This window comes from Equus quagga, chromosome 9 (assembly GCF_021613505.1).
Source record: "Equus quagga isolate Etosha38 chromosome 9, UCLA_HA_Equagga_1.0, whole genome shotgun sequence".
NCBI classification, from domain to species: Eukaryota; Metazoa; Chordata; class Mammalia; order Perissodactyla; family Equidae; genus Equus; species Equus quagga.
Genome location: NC_060275.1, coordinates 13889843 through 13906068, shown reverse-complemented (window position 1 = coordinate 13906068; position 16226 = coordinate 13889843). Strand labels below are relative to the sequence as shown.

Genomic DNA, 16226 nt, shown 5'->3' with positions numbered 1-16226 from the left:
AGAATTGAGCATGCACATGAGTTGCAAAATTTCAACATGAAATGAAAGACTAATTTTGATTAGACTATTTTTATACCTCTGTTGACACAAAGAATCCATAACCAATCTATAAATCAGAATTGGAGTGAGTTTATTATGAGCCAGAGTGAGGATTATAACCCGGGAAGGCCTTAGATGGTGTTCCAGAGAAGCATGAGTTTCAGTACAGTCTTATATCTTTTTAGAACAAAGAAGATACATTAAACACACCTAGGATACATTTTCAAAGAGGTATTCAGTTGCAAATTAGCAGGTCAACATGACCCTGATGTCAGGAAAGGGATTAATCTGGGTGTTACCAACAGGGCGTTACCAATAGGGTGTTGTTACCAGCTGGGCATAGGAGGGTGAGTATGCATTCTTTATCTCAAGAGAGAGTCCTTACTTTAATGGATAAGCAGATGTGCAATGTATTTTTGATGGGCCATAAGTGAGGCTTTCTAGTTCAAGCCAAATCAGTTTTGAACTTGAATAGGTACCCCATATACCTCAATATGTGAAAATCTCTTGTCACCTCACAGTATTCCCTGCAAACACTAGGAGTTCATAGAAGAATACTTGATGGTGATGAAGATGATGATGATGGTTGTGGTGGTGGTAGAGGAAACAGAGTCAAAATATATAAGCCTAGTCCTCTACAGTCTCCCACAGTCTCTGTTCCAACTCTCAAACCTTGTCTGCACACAAGTGCTCCAAGGTACCCAAACTGATCTTCCCTTTCTCCTTCAAGCAGTCAGAACATGAAATGTATATTTCTGCTTTTAGGTCCTTATTTTTTTCCTTTTCTCATTCGCTTTAATTTTATACCATTTTTTTCTTCATAGATCATCATCCCAATTGAACTTTTTAATTTTTTATTTGTGTTTTATTTCTTCTGGAATTTTTCTTTTTTTTTTTTTTGAGGAAGATTAGCCCTGAGCTAACTACTGCCAATCCTCCTCTTTTTGCTGAGGAAGTCTGGCCCTGAGCTAACATCCATGCCCATCTTCCTCTACTTTACATGTGGGATGCCTACCACAGCACGGCGTGCCAAGCAGTGCCATGTCCGCAACCGGGATCCGAACCGGGAACCCCGGGCCACCGAGAAGCAGAACGTGAGAACTTAACTGCTGCGCCACCGGGCCAGCCCCTTTTCTGGAATTTTTCAAGCATATGCAGAAAGGGAGAAAGTGGTCTAAAATAAACCCTATATCCATCAGCCAGATCCAACAGTAATCGGCACATGGCCAATCATGTTTCATCTCTACCCCTTGTTTCATCTGTACTCATATCTTGTTTTACCACATCACTGGATTACTCTGAATCAAATCCTTAATAAAATATCAATTTTAATACTTTCAGTTCTTTCTAATGTGAACACCTCCTGGAATAGCCTTTCTACTTCTATTTATTCTAATAGATATCTGTTCTCTAAATCCCAGTTCCTCTCTTACATCATCCATACTGCAAGGATTGCAGCCTCCTTAAACTCTATACACTTGGGCTCTGTGTTATCTAAATTTTGCTACTTCATAGTGATGAGGGGTCGGTGAGCAAGGTCTGGCAATAGTGCTCTTTTATTCAGAGAATAGTGTGGAATAGCATGGGGACAGGACCCATGGGCAGGAAGAGGTGCTGCAAACGCGGGTTGAGGGTAGGGCTAAATTTAAGGCATAGGTATGTGAGTTATCTCTTTACAAGATAAAGGAAAGAACATGTAAAAAACAAGTTGTTAAAATGGTATCAGTGCTGGTGGGGTCTGGTTATTGGGGGGTCATATAACTTTAGATACAAATCAGACAGGATTAAGTCAGGATGTCCTATGCTTCCCAGAGGATGTGGGTGGTGAGGTTACCAGAGAAGCAGAATAAACAAGACTTAAGTCCTTGCTGTCCCCATTAAGAGTTTCTAGAGATAAGGTCATCTCCGCTTCCTCCTCGTGCAGAGAGGGAGGCACCTTTACAGATGGAGATTTCCTTTACAATGCAAATGTCTCTTAACAAAGGGTAAGTAAATTCTACTCCTCAGAGCCTCCTTCTCACCTGCAGTTTTTAAAAGTAACCAGCCTAAAATAATCCTCATCAACAGTACCAGTTATTTTTATGTGTGTGCCTTTTAAGCTTAACAGTACAGAAAAGTCCATGAGGACAGGGATTTTTCAGTCCCCATATGTGTTTTGGTTGTTTTATTCTTTGGAACAATCAGCACTAACCACAAAGTCATCCTCCTTTTCAGAGGGCCACTCTGAACCTAGCACCCTTCACCACGCCCTTTCCGGTAGTGTTCTGTCACCACGTAGGTTTTATATGCTCAGCTTGACAAAAGAGCTCTAACCAGAGTTCGCAGCCTCTTCCACTGATACCTCACATAATCCTGAATTTATTCCTAGCATTTTCCTCAAACCCGTCTCAAGTAGAAGCTGTTTATTCCCCATGTATGCCTTATCTTAGACTAGGAGGAGAAGGTAAGAGCTCTTTCCTTGCTCTCCACCATCATTTTCAGAGCATTTTCCTATCATCTTCTTTTATTGTCCTTCCTCCTTGGAAGCTATAAATACCTACATCTACCCTTTCTTTCCAAACCTGGTCATGACTGTCTGCCAAACTCCAGGTTATTACTCAGAATTCTCAAGGATTTTGGCCTCTGGGTTTTAGTTACTATTTTTGTTTTTTCTTCCAATGCATCCCTGGCTTGAATGTTCACATGTGTCCCATCCAATATGTAGCCTCTCATCCTCCTCAGCAGTCCATTTCCTTGAGCACACTTGGGCCCTGTTATCTCCTGAGAAGGATCTATTTTTGAAATTTGAGCTCTTTACCCCAGTCATAACTTATTGAACTTTTTGTGTACTTTCATGCTCCCATTAAACGTGTTTAATAACATCTTGTCTTCCAGCGTAATGTTGTCCACAGTGTTATAGTCTATCAAGCCCTCATGTTTCTTTTCTGTTGAGCTTGCAAAGGCTTACCATGCTCACCATTATGTGTTCACGGGCAGGAACCCCATGTGCTGAGGTCCATAGTCCTGAAGCAATCTCTGTACTTTGGTAAATCATGAAGAAGGTCATGCCCTCTCTTTACCATGCTATGTCTAACTTGAACTTCACAGTCCACCATTTCAACTGCACTCTCATTAACACTAAATTCAAATCCACCAAACCACTATTTATAGCTCAAAACCCAACCATTGATTTTCTCTGTCCTGCTCTTGCGCTTCCAATCATTACTTCAAAAGTCACATAAACATGCTGCTTAACTCCTCTACAAATATTTAATTTCTAGCCACAACTAGTTGCCTGGCCTTTCTAAGACTCTTTAGAGGTCTGGATCCTTGTTATGCCTATCCTTTAAAGGTAGGAATTTCCCAGGGGGCTTTCCATTGTGGTTTTCTACTTCTTGTTCTAGACTCTTTGCCTGAGAATCTCATTCATGGTTTTAATTACCACCTATGTGTCAAAGACCCCCAAATTAGCATCTATGTCACCAGCAACCACTTCTTTTATATACAGACCTGAATTTCCAACTACTTTTTCCAACTGAGTGTCCTATGGGCATCTCAAATTCAATATATTCAAAGCAGAACTCTTTATTTCTTCTCCCTCTGTCTTGCATATTCCTACTGCTGAATTCTCTGTCTCTGCTAAGGACATCATCATCCATCTAAGCAGCAGAGCCTGAAGTTCCTCCACCCATCAACACCACCTTACTAGGTATTTGTTTGCTACTCCCAGAGAAAATCATGTATATTAATTCCCACGAGCTTTTACTCCTGCTGTTCTCTCTTGCTGGATTGTGTCTCATCTTCGTTTTCCAAGATCCAGATCAAATGCCCCCTCATTTGTAAGGTCTACTTAAGACTCCCATTTCCAACTAATTGTTTCTCCCCCAGTGCTCTCATTTGCTTGCCTTTTTGTCATAACACTTAATTCAACAACTGGATATAACGTCAGACACTATTATATACATGGAGGAAGAAAGAGGGATAAGTCTCCATTTCTGAACTGAAGGAGTGTATGTCTCCTAGCTTCTAGAATATATAGCTTTACAATTATGGGCACCCACATGTTCAATTTGATTAATTTTTTTTACTCTTCAGAAAATGAAAAAACAATTTTTTAAATTTTTATTTGAGGAAGATTAGCCCTGAGCTAACTACTGCCAATCCTCCTCTTTTTGCTGAGGAAGCCTGGCCCTGAGCTAACATCCATGCCCGTCTTCCTCTACTTTATATGTGGGACTCCTACCACAGCATGGCGTGCCAAGCAGTGCCATGTCTGCACCCGGGATCTGAACCAGCGAACCCTGGGCCTCAGAGAAGCGGAATGTGCGAACTTAACCCCTGAGCCACTGGGCCGGCCCCAAAACAATTGTTTAGGTAGCTGGAGAACTGACACAAATAAAAACTGTCTGAGATTGGCAGTCCTGACATCAAAGCTATGTGGAAAACACATCTCTTTCCTTTAGAGTTAGCATGAAGATGCTGACTGTGAGGGGGCAGTGCTTGCTCTACTAGACACTGGAGGTTCCCCTAGTTATTTATAAAATTACTCCCTACGTATGTAGGACACCCAAATTTTGGAGGAGAAAATGACTTTGGGCAAAGATAGACCCAAAGTTTATTTTATTTTCCAGCCTTCTGTTGGGGAAGGTGTACATTTTTATTCACTTTATATTATGCCTTTAAAAAAAAGAAATGGCTAGAGGTTCATTTGAGGATAATAACAGGAGAACATTTTCAGATAATGCCTTCATATAAATGTTAAAGATAGAAAATTCTGTGATATCACAGAGAAAATACAAACATACTTGGGTCATATGATGGTTTGGTAGTCGCCTCCAAGCACCTATTTATAATTGTTAATTTAATTGAAGCAAGAAACCTATCAGAAGGATATTTATGAATCGGTACCTACAGGTACAGTGGGTGAATGAAGAAACACAGAAGAATCTCTATTATTTTTCTACTCCCAAGGATAAGCATCAACCAAAGAAACTGTTTAGGTGACATGCTCTGGAAGACGCAGCTACAGAAAGCGTCCTTGCTTGGTGTCTGGCAATAAAGTATAACGAGAGTGGGGAAGAGACCTTCTTCCTATTTCTTCATGGGACCAAATGAAGGCGCTTAACCCCTGCTTGGCTTCTGTGAAGGCACCAGGAAATAGTATTCTTGGTGGGGACACTAGTACTCTCTTAGTGAGCAACAGCATTGAGACAAAGGTGAAGGATCTTCAAGCATCCTGGAGGACATCAATGGGGGTACCAGAACAAAAGAGAAACATGGCGCATGTGGTGGCTGTAGCTGAGGGTCAAATTTGTTTCCTCAGGAACCCTCAAACATCATAACAGGTTTCAGTCCTGGGTAGGTAAGTGAGGAGAAGAGACAGTAATATTTAGATTATTACAATGCATGTGACCTCATCTGTATTTATGAACTGTGAATAAGGCCTATGGAAATTTGGGTTACCATTGTATGGCAAGAGAGAATTGATAAGACATACCAGTTCCCATGATTGAGTAAGCTTCTCAAATTTATGATACTTTGGGATTGGTTAGTTCCAGATAAACTGTCACAAACAAAGTAGTGGGAGGGTTGTCTGAATTAAAGTGGAGAAGAAAACGATGGTGAGAAGAGCTTTAGTTATGGTTGACTGTTGGTAATTCCAGGAGGATTATCTAGTTTGTCACTTGAATCCCTTGCCTTTTACCTACCAGCCATTTCACCACTTGAAAGTACTTAATCCCTACAACATGTAGGTAATAGAAAGGATGTAGAATTACAAATATTTCAGCTCACTCTAGCCAATGATCACTGCAATCAGAATACAGAGTACAGAAAATCCATTTGTAAGCTTATATTTTCCATATTAACAACAACTTTCTCCATCAGAAAATTTACTTCAATGCTAAATCAAGTTTAAGTTTCAGGGATTATTTGTGACTTTATTTTCCTCTACTATTTTATTGCTCATAAACCATCATGGAAGTGAACAATGACTACTCTATTTGACTTTGGATAAGCCAGCAGGATCTCCTTCTTCTTGAGAAAGAGGCAAAACTAGACAAAATTGATAAGCAACTGTAACATGACGCTACCTTCAGATTCCAACAGCTTTCTACAATGGAGGACCCAGTCATGTGGGTAAGCACTGGCTATGCTTCGGAAAACATTCAGTAGGAAGAACCAGGCTTGCCATTCCTTCTGTGCACAGCAGATGCAGGTGGGTGCGACATAGGGCTCAGCCATGTGATGCTGGAGCCCAGACTGCAATGCATGCCCCTGTGTGGCATGTTCTGATGGCAAAGGTGTGAGCAATCAATTGGTCTTAACATACCTTTCCCTACACCTGGCCACTCTTCAAGGGGCAAACCCACTGCAATGAACTCTAACCTGTACTTATAGCAGGGAGGATCTGGATGTTGTGTATGTGGCTTTCCATTGCCATATCAGAAGGGTGGAGAAGAGGCTGGCGGGGTGACGACAATGAACTAACACCTCAAGTTTCAACTCCTATGAGCTGCTTAGTTCAGGTAAGATGTAGAGAAGCCAAGTGAGATTAGAAAACTGGGAAGAAGAGAAAGTAGGGGAAGGATGGAGAACAGTACAAAGAGAAGCCAGCCAAAATAGTTTGAGGTTCAGATGAACACCTGAGTTTCAGGAATGATGAAAACATCGTATTGAAATTCTATTTTGGGTCCTTATTCCAAGCACATTTACACAGGATAGGGTTGAAAGAAATTAGGCTACAGGAGATCAATGACAAATTGCGGTAAAATTGTTTGCTAAACTCACAGGGTCTCCGTTGTGTTGCTTCAGTCTATTGATGCTCCCTCTCGCAAAGAGAGGATAGTTATCAGACAGGATGATAATAACTGTAGATCCTGAAATTTGTTTGTCTGGTTACATTAAAACCATTGGCTTTGTAAGGAACAAAGATGGGCAAATTGCCTCTTCAAATCTGATTCACATACAAACGGAATGAACCCTATAATGATCGCATTAGTCAAATACTATTTTGAAACCTGGCACAAAGGCTGAATGCTTATAAGCTTCTTTAGGGACAACACTCCCTCTGAGTCACAGGGAAACCATCCCAGAAGCTAGGTCTACATGTCAATAAGCAGGTGCTGTTGGGTGGGGTGTGGACACCCTATGGCAGCCTTTAAAACCTAATTCTAAGGTTTTTAGGAAAAAAAATCCATTTAGAAATGCTTGCTGCATTTCATTAGATACTGGTAAATTAGGCTCCCACCTCACCTCTTTTTTGTCACCTTCCTAAGTGAGTGGGGAAAACATTTAGGGCTGAACCATCCAGAGTGGTATGGAAACATCTTCTTTGTGAGTGAGACCAGATCACTTTGAGAAAGGAGATAAGATTCTCATCGCTGCTTCTGTGTACCAGGATGCTGGCATGAATGCATTATTGATTCGTATGTTCGAATAGGCTGCCCCTTCTCTGCTGCTGTAGGTGAGAGGTGAGCCCGCTTCTGAGTTTCAAGAAAGTTGTAGAAAACGGCTGATGATCATGTGCAGAGGCCTGCAATCTCTCCAGGTCGCTTCTGTGGAGGAATTGCTTTTGGTGAGGAGGCAGCCGTCTATCACCACCAGTAAATCTTGTTAGGTTTTGTGTGGCTGGAGGGACTGCCATGACCCCTGGTCTCTGCTGTGCACCATGTCTGTCAATCCTTCTGGTTTTATTTGTCATTCTAGTCCTTACCTCACTGCCTGTCTGTTTATCCTCGGCTCAGCGTCCCAGCCCCTCCTCCATCAAAACTCGCTCTCAGGAAGAGATCAATTATCAGTTATATAAAATAGCTGTGAGCCTATCTCTGCAGCATTTTATTTCTTTATCTTGTTTTGATTGACTTTTAAAAACTATGAAATAAAACTTGGATACATCAAAGTGTGTTCAATACATGACTACAATTTAACAAATAGAACATTGCCAGAACCTCTGAATCCTCTCTGCCATCCTTTACCAACACAACCTTCCCCCCCTGCAACTAGAGGTAAGTAGAGGCAGTCATTTCCTTAAGATAGTCTACGGACGTATGTAAGCATCCTTAAAAAGACCATTTTGCCCGGCTTGATCTTTTCATAAAGGGAATCGTACTGTGTGTATTCTTTTGTTCCTGACTTATTTGCTTCCTAAACATTACTGCCAACTGTGACATGGACCCCCATGTCTCCTGTTAGGGTGAATTTGGGCGTCTGTGAGCAGATGAGGGCATATTTTGGGTGTTAGGAATACATTCTGTGTGTCTTAAGATAGTTTGAGTTGAATGACCGTGTCCTGGTGCAGATCACAGTTTTGGGGTGTAGTAGATAAGCAAAGGGCTCCGACAAAGCTCTGGAAACTAACTGTGGCTGAAGGGAGGGAATGTGTCGCAGTGGATGCCCACCAGCACTGCAGGGGTTCCTGGGATGCAGGACTGTCTGTGCAGAAACCAGGAAAGCCTCAGGCAAACCGGGACTCATTGGTCATTCTGTTCCTTCACTTGATGCATCAATCTCCATGCCGACAGTCATCTCTTCTCCCTACTGTGTCAATTCTGAGCTTTCACTCAAAACTGTCCATTACTCCCCAAAGCCTTCCAGCCTCCTCCTACAATGAAAATCTTGATGCAGAAGCCCTTGTATTATTTGCCTCAGAGGGATGGCACTATCACGCTAGAGGGATAAATCTCCCAGTAAAACCCCAGATTCTGGAAGGTAAAACACTATATAAAAATGGCTAAAGTGATCCAACTTCTTATGTTGTATGGTAATAATATATAACACAATGTCACAAGGGTGAAATGGTTGTGATGGGCATGGAGGGGGGAATGAAAATTACTGAGGGCCTATCCTGCATGGAACATCATACTGGTGAATATATATTTATACACACATATATATTTTAAAATGAAAATATAAATATAAATATAATGTAATCGATCTGAGTTCTTATCTTACAGATGAGGAAACGGGGGCTCAGAGGAATTAAGTTACTTGCTCAAGGTCACACAGCTAGTAGAGTTGCCACGCTGGAATTTAAGCCTAGATCTGGTATTTTATCCTTCATTTATTTCAAGTTTACATGCGATCTAAGTAATGAGAGGTCCAAAGAAGACTGCAAAGCATATCATGTGCAACAGCAGCCTCTCCCCCCACCTCCACCCTGCTTCTCACTTAACAGGAACAACAACTCTCAACTGCTTTTTTTGAAAAAAACATTTTAGTGAAGTCGGATTGATTGTCCTGGTGATTTCATGGCTGTGTACTTACCTCCAAGCTCAATTGCTTTTGGTGCCCCCCCTTGTATCTTCCTCCAGGCATCTAAATAACACGCTCGTGCTGCTCTTTTTTGCTTTTTACTGTCAGAGGCTATCCGTGGACTTTCTTTCACAGAAGGATGCTGTGTTCCCCACTCCACCCCCAACCTCCTCCTCCTAATATCCCTACAGAGATATATCAGGGGTCTTATTTAGCGCAATACTTAATATTTAAATCATTACAACTAAGAGAATGTTATCCACAGCTCAGCTGTAAAATGTAATATGTACATTTCACTGTGTCATCTTTGTTTTCTCTGGAGTTAATAATTACAATGTTTTTTCTCATTTTTTTGCTGTTTGTTGAGTTTTCAATGTTTCTTTCACTAACATCTTCCTCTTCTGGTGGAGGTCGATATCTTGCCATGTGTTCAATATGTTCAAACACATTTAGCCCTCTAATGAGACACTTACCTTAGAGAACTTTAAACGGTCAGGATATTCCATTTCAGCCTTAAAACATACAATTAAGATGAAGGCAGGGTAGGCAAATGCTTGAAGGAATAATGTGTAAAGTCAGAAACACTACGTAAAGTAAAACCCTACTCCTGAAAGAGTCAGCTCGTCTCCCTCCCTCCAGTTCCCAATTTCCAGCCAGAGCAGCGCTTTCTGCTCCCACTGTTCTCCAGCACTTACTCTCTCCACTCCTCTAGGACTCCACTCACACTCCTGTACCATAGTTAAGTTTACACACGCTGAAGGTGAGGCTCTGCTGCATTCCTCATTAGATACCAAAATCAGGGGAGGAGGAATCCAACAAACGACAATAACAAAAATCAGTGACTGACTTAGAAAAGCATGCCTTTCCATATATAAAAATACCAGTTGTACCACTACGTGTGAATATCTACATACACTACATGAAAATGATATGTGATGTTAATATCGAATTAAATAAAATTTCATGCTAAAATTTGGTTCACTAAAAAATATCTATTGACTACTTTGAATAGGATCTGTAGCTCATACTCCACACATTTCTTTTAGTTTGTTCTATAAAGAGCCTGAAAGTAATTGCATTTTGATGACATTATTTAAAACTTCCATGGTCATCATAAAAGGAAGTAGGGAGTGTCTGAGTCAGAGGCTTTAAATGTCAGAGTAACGCAAGGAAATCTTTCAGACTCACCCAACCAGCTGCTAACTTCCTCTATGAAGAGAGTAAGGTAAATATCTCTGAAGCCCACAACTTAACATCTAGCCAGACACTGCGTGAGAGACGGAGAGGGAGAGAAGGAGAGAGCTAGAGCAATGGCTGCTTCTCTGTAGCTGAGAGTCTAAACTCATCAAACAACACCAAAATTGTCGCGTGGTCCTGTTTGCAGCTTCTCTATTTTACATCTTGGCTACGGCTGACTGTATGTGGTGTCATGGGGAGAACGGCATGCACCAGTGTGCCAGGGATCAGAGACAAGTTGGACACTTCCTATTCCATCTTGGAATAGATAAACAGCCTTTGGGGAATTATGTACGATTTTATATTTCTAGTGTTCTTATCTAAGGCATTGCGAGTTGGAATATACTAATTTTTGAGATTAGAATTGAACTCTTTTAATCACACAGTGAGGTCCTTGTCTGATTAAAAGAAATGGAAAGATTTGAAAGTACTTCTGTAGAGGAGTAATTGACCTATAGCATTACATTTGACATTCATGATAAGAATAAAAATTAAGCATGCTCAATAGTAGTTATTCATTCTTCCCCAATATGTGTATTTAAGTTTGGTAAATACAGGTTTTTTTCCCCAATAATGTGCCATGAAATATGATTACTTTTCCTTGTACAGACAAAATTATCCTAAGATTAGATAATATTCTGATCAAACATTTAAGGCACATAATTTATCAATTAGGTGTAAGTTTAGCTTTATGAAATATTACATTATAATTTCAGGTTTTATTGAATTTTTTCCCTTTTTATGCTTTATTTAAAAATTATTTTTCTTGCTTTTTATTAAACTTAAAAAACTTTTAGTGAGAATATATATGTTCTTTTGTTTTGACACAAATAGTATGTTGACGATAAGAAGGAAGGGAAAAAAATTTCTTGGATTGAAATATACTGTGTATAAGCAAATAAGCTTCAGGATCCCAAGGACTTTTAGATTGTCAAGTCTGATGTTTGGGATTTAAAAACCTTCATGAGTTTTTGTTAATTTGTGTTAACTTGAAAACTGTAAACTAATTACATATCTGTATATTAAGCTAAAATATTTATGTAAGCAATCTAAGACTATGGTATATTTTTAGTGAAGTGAAAAATTAAGCTAAAGTCAAGTTCTTTCATGATTTGAAAAGAATTTCCTTTCATTGTTGTGTCCAGACGACGCCCTAGTGGGTAGTATGGTAGTGACATCTTATTCTGTAGCTTAACGTAATTTATTTTCATTTTCAATTTCCTTTAGTTATTTAACTGGGACCCAAATCATGGGGTACTTATGGTTGGCTTGTTTGAATTTAGTTTATTTTTCTTGGTCCTTGTTTATTTTTATTTTTTTAAACGCTGAAAAGTAATTACAGGAGAAAGGAAAATCATAATTTTGGAACTAATGCTAATTTTTATTCATCTGTCAGTCACCTGATGGAATCTTGGGGTGTAAAACAAGTAATTCAGCCTTAAATAAGTTATCTATTTGCCAGTGGAATTCAGACTTTATATCAGAGGAGAAAATAATTTTGCTTTCATGTCTAGAACCTACAGTGCACCTGCATAGAGAAAGATAATAAAAACAATTATGTGAGGTGGAACATACTTTTTGATATTTATTTTCAAAGTGCCTGAACATGCCTGTAGAAGAACATTTGAGGATATATTATGTAGTGCCATTTATCATTTTAAAAATCATTGCTTGGGAATTTATAATGATCTAGGAAGGCCTTGGCTCATGTTTCTCTGTAATGATTATTTGTGTAGTGTGGTTTCTTTGCCATAAAATTTGCCTAAGCCATAAAAATATGTAGTCAATTGTCTGAGTGAAGGAATCTCAGTGTAGCTTCTCTTCTCTTCAATATATGATGGTAGTTTTGTGAAAAGTCACCAGGATGATTAAAAGATTAGAAAATGAAAATTTGTGATTATTGCTTAGAAAGTGATTTAAGGAATGATTTTTAAAAACATGAAAGGTTTTTTTCCCCCAGGAGGTAAAATTATAAGACATAAATTTGTAAAGCAACAAGAAGAATTGGGGCTTGACCCAAGAAAAATCTATCAAAGTGTGTTTTTGTACTTTGGGATATGATACTAGCAAGTACCTTCCCAACCCCATTGGACCACACGCAGGTCCCCAAACAGGGTCATTTTTAAGTGTTTCAGGTCTTAGTTTAAAGGTTCTAGCCCATGCTCTATTGAATATATTGAAATATACCCACAATCTTCCATTTAATATAACTTCTGCTGTAAATATTTGGAAAGGATTATTAAGATTTTGCTTTTAAAGTTACTTTCCTAAGAGTGATTAATTTCACTGACTATGATTTTCAGCAATCACATGAAGTCTTGGAAATTGTTTGAAGAAAGAGAATCTAGTACTCAATTTCTCCCTAAAGTTAAGGAACTTCTTATGCCACTAAATTTAATATAAAAATCAACTTATGCTTCAATTTAGTATATTTACTTGTATACTCATTAATTTCAATCTTATCATTTTTTTCATATTTTAGAAGCGATACTTATTTTTCAGATGTAAAATATGATTTTGAGCTCCTGAAAAGTTTGGGGACCCTAGGCACTGCCAGTATCACTCACTGGGTAATGCTGTCCTGCATCTCCCAACTCCCGTCTCTTGTCCTCCGCCTCCTCCTTTTCTGGGAGGGGTGTATCCTATTGCTCCCATCACAGCTGCAACTGCTCTTCTCTTGGATTACATGGATTTTATATTGAATCAATTTGAATTTTTCTGGATAACTATTAAAAGAACATAGATGTTCTTTCTTGGAGTAAAGGTGTGTGGAGTGTGAACAATTTTCTTACCCTATATTCCCAGGGACATAACTGAGGAGAGGGACCTATAGTGAATTGAAAGTAGCTGAATTTGACCTTGAAAAATAGCATCGTTTATGGCCTCAAGCCTCAGTGATGTTCTCAGGGCTTGAATTCCAAAGTGCAGAATATGGATTCCTCAGGAATACTCTGGAAATGCCAATTTGTTGCCTTTTAGCGCAGAACAGATTATTACCATTTTGTAGAGAATAAGGAACGTAGAAGCTTCAATTCATTGACCCTCTACAATGGATCATGCATTATACTAAAGTTGTTTTTCAATTTTTCTTTAAACTCAAGCTCTCATTTGATAAAATAAAACTGAAAATGTATTTTAATGTCATTTGTAATTTTGAAAAGGCATTAAACTTTTGTGACTTCCACAAAGTCAACACAACAGCAATTTTAGAATTTTCTTTTTTCAAATCACACATATTTCCCTCCTCCTCAACTTCTTCCTTTTTTGCTCTGTGCCCTGATCTCCCATCCCAAATGCCTGGACATTATGGCGTGGTCCTCTTACAAGGGTACAAGTGGAAAGATGCATACCTGTCTGTCCTCTAAACTGATCATCTCACCGAGTAAGATGAAATGTAGAAGCACCGAGAAGTTAAAGACTTGACCCAGGTCACAAAACTATTAGCAACAGACCTGGGATTAGGACTGAGCCCCTGAAGTGTCCATGACTCTTGGAAGCTGCCACACTATCAGGTGTGATACCACTGAATATTCAATGGGAGTAAGTTGGAGTATCCATATTAATTCACTTAGTCTGGGACAACTCCAACTGTGGTGTTGGGATCAGTTTGAGTATTGTGGAGAGAGTCTGTAGAGAAATACCAAAGCAGACTCCTGAAGACTTCTGTGGTGGTGTCCGCCCTCTATATTTCAGAAACAACATTGTCCAGAATTTGAAGATAATCTCACTTGCATCCTGGATTCTAAATTTGCTATTATATCCTAGGTTTGCTAGTAAGAGAGAGATCTCCGTGTTGGAGAGTCTTATATGTGTTCATGATACGTAATATGGTAATCCCATTTTCCAATCCAAGAAAATCAGAAAATGGCCTGGAAAGAATAAATACACTTATAGGACAAAGGATGCATCAGATTTGAAATTAGGACAGGCTGAAAAAAGTTAGCATATATCATTACTCTAAGAATGTGTAGAGAGGCTGTAACGGAGATAAAGGGTAAGAAAATGTGTTAAATCTTCAAATTTTAGTGTTTTTGTTAAATTACATATAATTTAGATAGCAAGGGCTAGAACCTCTTGAATAAACTGCCTAATGTGGTAATATATATTTTACTTTAAACAGCACTTTTGTGCTATTTCAGTTTAAAAATCTGGTGTGATTTGAGAAATAGTAGGCCCCACGAATTTGTCTGCTTAAGATTTGAAAACAGAACTATCAAAGGCCACTGAAGACAGAAATGTCACATTAAGGAGAAGCAGGAAAATGCACTGGATATGAATATGAGAGCATAGGCAGAAACTCTGAAAGACTGCACCAAAGAATTTCAAGGTAAAAAAAAAAATGAGTGTATCCTAGTATTGTTGCCAGAGAGACTTTTTGATTGTTGGTAACAAGAATACTGGACCAAAGGAAATTTTTCTTTTAGTTCTAAGTTATTTAATGGTTGCATCCGAGGTTGAAGAAATGAAGCTTCAAATTTAAAATATAGGTGAATATAAAAACCATAACAGTCACAGAAAATGTACTCAGAACTCAGTTCATTTTCTCGTTGTTCTCCAGGCTGCACTCCACTTCACGATGGCCTCCCTTGCTGCAGCGAATGCAGAATTTTGCTTCAACCTGTTCAGAGAGATGGATAACAATCAAGGAAATGGGAATGTGTTCTTCTCCTCTCTGAGCCTCTTCGCTGCCCTGGCCCTGGTCCGTCTGGGTGCACGAGGCGACTGTGCTTCTCAGATGGATAAGGTCAGTCGCGGTTGTACCACCACCCACGGCTTCTGCAATTAACCATTAGGGCAAATTGTTTTCCTAAGAGAATATTTTACTGCAGTGGTCCCATGTAATGGGAGACATCTCAGTGAACTCCTCTCCAGATGTGAAGGGGACACACAGCTGGCAGACAGTAGTAATGTTCCCAGAATTGCAGCTTTGGTTCTTTTCCTTGGTACAGTGCTTCTCGGAGTGTGTTTCCCAGACTAGCAGCATCAGTGTCACCTGCTGAACTTGTTAGAAATGCAAATGCTTGGGCCCCACCCCAGACCTGCTGAATCAGAAACCATGGGATGGGGCCCAGCAATCTGCTTTAATCAACTCTCCAGGTGTACCGCCAAGTTTGAGAACCACTGCCTGAATAGATACGGCTGAGAAAGAAGAGGAGAACCAGACACCAGTGAAGTCCTAGTTTAAGCACTGGTCACCTGGGCACAAATGACATAATAGGACAATCCAGAAAATCACAGCCTACCTTAGTTGTCACCACCACCACCTTAACAACCACCTTTAGAAAGTGCTTATTAACTTACTCTTGTACACCGCACTGAGCCAGGCTGTACAAGGAAGTGAAATGGTCACGGTTGCCCTCCCTTCTCTCAGGAATTTGTCATCAAAATTCAGTAGCAGGAGAGATACCAGGTCCTGACTGCATGTGAAGGCCTTGATGTCATCTCTTTCTGCCTACTGATTCCTCCCGTTATTTTAGTTCATAAGTGAGTGCTGGAAGGAGCTTGCCCCTGTTATCACCTTTCACACCTAAACACTTGTTGACGATTATTTGTGCAGATGATTTAAGCTAGAATAATTCATTTCTCTCTCTGGGTAGCTCAGTGAATATTTGTGACTGGGAACCACCACAGAGTCTAATGCCATTTTTCAAGGAGCTGGAGTGGTTCACAGCCCCAGCCCACTGAATACCTCACTCTAATGAGATGGTGAGAATAGCTGA

At 39.7% G+C, this 16226-nt stretch overlaps 1 protein-coding gene across 4 annotated transcripts in view; it reads left to right on the top strand.

Moving 5' to 3' along the window:
* Positions 1-16226, top strand: part of LOC124245060 (serpin B7-like) — a 79354-nt gene that overhangs the window by 18874 nt on the left and 44254 nt on the right. The window contains exons 1-2 of one of the 4 annotated variants that reach the window (XM_046672188.1): positions 10443-10495; positions 15065-15250. In XM_046672188.1, coding sequence (XP_046528144.1) covers positions 15083-15250 — 168 coding nt within the window. In that variant the 5' untranslated portion in view covers positions 10443-10495; positions 15065-15082. Of the gene's footprint in view, positions 1-10442; positions 10496-10641; positions 10798-15064; positions 15251-16226 lie in introns of those variants that run through there. The other 3 variants (XM_046672187.1, XM_046672190.1, XM_046672189.1) reach the window with 3 other exon arrangements.